The sequence below is a fragment of the Dendrobium catenatum genome, unplaced genomic scaffold, assembly GCF_001605985.2.
Source record: "Dendrobium catenatum unplaced genomic scaffold, ASM160598v2 fragScaff_scaffold_1557, whole genome shotgun sequence".
NCBI lineage: Eukaryota > Viridiplantae > Streptophyta > Magnoliopsida > Asparagales > Orchidaceae > Dendrobium > Dendrobium catenatum.
Genome location: NW_021320019.1, coordinates 7321280 through 7325731, shown reverse-complemented (window position 1 = coordinate 7325731; position 4452 = coordinate 7321280). Strand labels below are relative to the sequence as shown.

The 4452-nt window shown below is 33.2% G+C and overlaps 1 protein-coding gene across 1 annotated transcript; it reads right to left on the bottom strand.

Moving 5' to 3' along the window:
- Nucleotides 1–1523: 1523 nt before the first annotated feature.
- On the bottom strand, nt 1524–2876 carry LOC110112964 (delta(8)-fatty-acid desaturase 2-like). Its single transcript, XM_020845370.1, has one exon. The coding sequence runs from the start codon at nt 2874–2876 to the stop codon at nt 1524–1526; it is 1353 nt and encodes a 450-aa protein (XP_020701029.1).
- Between the last annotated feature and the right edge of the window lie 1576 nt (nt 2877–4452).

The window sequence follows — 4452 nt, the reverse complement described above, 5'->3', positions numbered from 1 at the left end:
TATGTGACCAAACCATCTAAGGCGACTCTCTCTAATCTTATCTTCTACTGGAGCAACTCCAACCTTTTCACGTGTATGCTCATTTCGTATCCTATCTCTAAGGGTAAAGTCACTTTTCCACCTACTCCTATCTCTTGAGTCAAATTTCTTTCTCAATGACAGCCATAAACTTCTTGAATACTCTAAAGACCTATGATTTTTATTTTTAGAAATACACCCATATTTTTTATTAAAAATCATAAATGAAGAAAATGAATAGTTATTCTTACCATGTGAGCTTAGCTTTCTAATAATATATGTATATATGAGCTCTAATGGCTTTCAGGCTCTTGAACTTTATTCGCTTGGAAAGCTTTTTTTTTTTTAAATACCTTTCGAGTAGACATGCTTCACTTAATTGTTCACGGTGTTCGATACAAAGCAACACTCTCACCATTTTTTTCTTTAAACATTTTTATAGTCCTCCATAGTTGAGATGCTCGAATTGAATGTGCCATTACCAAGAAATATCTTTATAATAAGCTTTGAGACACTTGGCAACTTCATTTTGAATATATAACAAGAATATTACATATTTTTTATATTAGCACCTTTATAATAAAATTGATCATATTGTCTTTTATGAAGAGAAAATTATCTTTTAAATGAACATGATATCCTTCCTCCATAAGCTGCCTTTAACTGAAGATATGATGTTCATAGTTGGAATATTGTAAATAAATTGATGCAGGCAAATGTAATTTTTTCTATTGCTTTTTCTTGCTTCATTTCTTTCTGCAGGAACCCATTTGGTATTTGTTGCTGATTCAAGCTGGGGCTTTTATTCTACGGTAGGCTTTTCCTTTTATTTGATTTTTGTAATAGATAGGGATCATTTACTCTATAGATTTTTATTATTCTTTTCATTGTAGCTAGCTCTTTGTGCATTATTGGGTTTTGGATCGATCTCTCTAAAAACTTGTAATCATTTTTTTAACGTGTAAGCCCTTATAGGATTTCAATAATAATAAAAAAAATTTCGCAATTAAGAAAATGAGAATTTGTAGATATTTGTACGAATCAATTGAAGGCTTGTTTGGGATGGCTATAATATTTTATAAAGTTGATTGTAAAATTCTTGTGAGAAAAGTAACTTTTTCTAATTGTGAAAATTAAATTTTTACCACAAAAAAATTTAATGAGCAATAAAAAAGTAATTGTCAATAAAATTATAATTATCTAAAAATAAAAAAGTAGCTAGAAAGTTATTCAAAACAAAGATCAAAATCTTGGCATATATATATATATATATTATTGCTTATTAAAACAAAGTTTTAGTAAAAAAAATTCAAAATTTTGTATTAAAATTTTATTTTAAGAAATAATAAAAAATAATCCCAAACAAAATCTTGAGTCTATAAAAAATTATTATGAGAACTTATGGCAAGAGATTGAGTAAACGGATGGGCAATATGTACTTAGAGACTCATTCAAAATTTTCAAATTTGATCGCAGAAGATTATGTTTATATATATATATACATATCAACCATAGGTATTTAGAGCATCCCACACCAAATTCCTGGCCCCCGAAACCTCCATGTTCCTGGCTTGGAGCGCAATATCTTTCAAAGTCGCCAAAGTCCTTCTATTTGCCTCACAGAAGCCAATGCTCGGGTACTGCAACTTGTGTTTCTTGCAAAGCTCCCTCACCAATGGAGCAATCCTTCGAAGATGACACCTTGGCAGCCGAGGAAACAAATGGTGTTCCACCTGAAACTGAATCCCCCCATAAAACCAATCCATCCATGGAAAACACCTAATATTAAGGGACCCAGTCGCCTGTACCTTGCACCACTCATTCCCCTGAGGCTGCCCAACGTAAACCCTAGTAGAAAAATGACTCAAACAAAATAGAACATGCTGAATCCCAGTAACAACGAAACAAGCTCCTACAAACAGCAATCTTTCTCCATAATTAGGCAGAAATGAAACTAAATAAGAATACCATACCCAGAACACCATCACCCCAAGTATCTCTTGGAATCTGTTAGGCACATTCTTGTTCCAAAGAAGAAGAACTATGGACTGTGCAAAGAGATTCAACCTTGCGAAGCACATCACAGGGTAGAATGTCCAGTGCTGGTGACTAATGAGAGTTTTTGCTATAGTATCATACCTCATCTTTCTTTCATAAAAGTAAGAAGTGAGGGTGTTGAAGAACTTGCTTGAAATAGCAAAGATAGGGATGTGCTGTAAATCGGGATCAAAGTCGAGGCTATTGCAAGCGACATGGTGTGCATTATGGGTTCTCTTCCACCATCCAATGCTTACCCCTGTAAGGCAATTACCACATAAAAGCTGCGTTATGCGGTTGAGCCATGGTGTTAACATGACAGTGGCATGGCCCGTGTCATGGGCCACCCAACCTGATTGGGTCCATATAAAACCAATCAAAATGCCGGCAGCAACGTGGGCACAGAGGCTGGTGGTACCGATGACGAAGAAGACGGCGATGGAGAACAGAGCGAATATGATGCAGAGGGTAACAAGGATAACATGGCCTTTCTGTTCGAAAAGGCCGAGTTTTGTGAAGTCAGAGATGAGGAGCTGGTAGTCCTTGGAGAGGTCAGATATCTGGTTATCAGAGAGGTGGTAGCCGATGAAGAAGCGGTCGAGGTGCTTCCATGCAGAGGGAGGGTGGAGGGTGGTGAATGGGTCAGTGGCGTCCTGGCCAGCAAGGTTGAGGAGGGGTATACCACCACCAGGGTGGTCTCTGATCCAATGGGTGAGGTCGTAGACCTTATCGTGGATGGAGATCCATAGATCGGAGGGGGAGCTGTGCTCCCGAAGCTCCTCCAGCGTAATATGCTTCTTTCTTGTTGTTTCAGTTGCCATTAACTGTGTTTATAAATGAAAAACAGAAATGTGACTTTATTGTGCTTTGGCTATTGGTTTTGCTGTGTTAAATAGGAGTTGTGCCCCCGGTTAAGTTAAAGCTGTAATTCTTAAACTAGGTTTGAAATGGCATGAGAAATCAATATTGGAAGGGCATCAGCCAAATGCAAAACAAAAGAGCGTTGGAAAATTAAGTTGCCATATTCTTCCGAATGATGGAAAATGATGTGGAATGCAATAAGAATGTACATGTTTAATTTATAATACTGGGTCAGCCTTAGGTTAAGAAGAAGACGACAGAAGAGGTTGTTTAGGATATTAATGTTAAATTAAAGTATTTAAAATATCCAAAAAATATTATTTATATTTTTCTGAATTATATTGAATTTCTTTTTAATTTTTAAAGTTCCAAATAACCAAATGTATTAAAAAAAAGATAATTAATATTTAAAATACATTTGAATTAGATTAAATGTTAAATGTTTTCAGAAATTTTATAATGATAAAAATTTTAAATTTTCAAGATTATCTAAATTTAATTTTAATTAAATATTAATTAAAAGCTTGGATATTTTGATTATTTAAACCTTATTCATAATATTCAAAATATTTTAAATCGTTATTATTATTATTTTATATAAAATTAAAGTATTTTGAATTGTAGAAAATCTTAATGTGAAATATTAAGTCTTTATTATTGAATTTAAAATTTTTTACTTATTTATTGAATATTTCCATTGATTAAATATAAATTTAACATAATTAAATATAATTATCATTAAATATTGTTTAAAATCAAATTAATATAACTTTTAAATGTTTTATGCAAATTAGAGAACACAGTTGAAATATATTACTAAGATTTTGAAATTTTTTTTGATTTAGTGTAATTAAATATTATTTAAAATACTAATATTTTAGTATAAAAAATAATTAAAAATATATCAAATATTTTATATTTATTGTAATTTTAAATCAAAGAAGATTTAAATCTTAGCAATTTGATATATAAAACGTAATTTTTGGATAAATAATTTTTTTTAAAATATTTTTTTTGGAAGTTTCTCTTAATTTAAAAGCATTTAAAATATAATTCATATTAATTAAATCAAGTTAATGGCGGGCCACATGGCAGATTCGGGGCGTCTGATCAAGCTCCCGGTAACCGACGAGTGCTGCATGGCATTGCCTAAGCTGCGGGATCAAAACCACATTAATGGGAAGGCATTGATGGCCAATGGTTACACCGTGACAATCATTGGCAATCATTGCCAAACGCGACGCTATAATTTATCGAATGAGGTCGGATAGTGGAAAACCCATCTCCACTGTTTGAAACGGAGAGCCCAGATCAAGCCAGATGGATATCATGGCATACCACTAGATACACGGTTGAAACAGAGCGCGGTATGATGAAATCTCATCTGTTGATCATGAAATTAACGACTGACATTTTGTACACCTGGGCTAGACCACGAAAACGCTCTAGAAATCAAATTTCCTCTCATTCTCTCAACCCGACACACCAAAACACATGAGATTTTAAACATAACTTAAGGTTATGAACATAAACCAT

Coding starts and splice junctions, on each gene's coding strand:
- LOC110112964 (XM_020845370.1), bottom strand. CDS start 2,876: ATGGCAACTGAAACAACAAGAAAGAAGCATATTACGCTGGAGGAGCTT.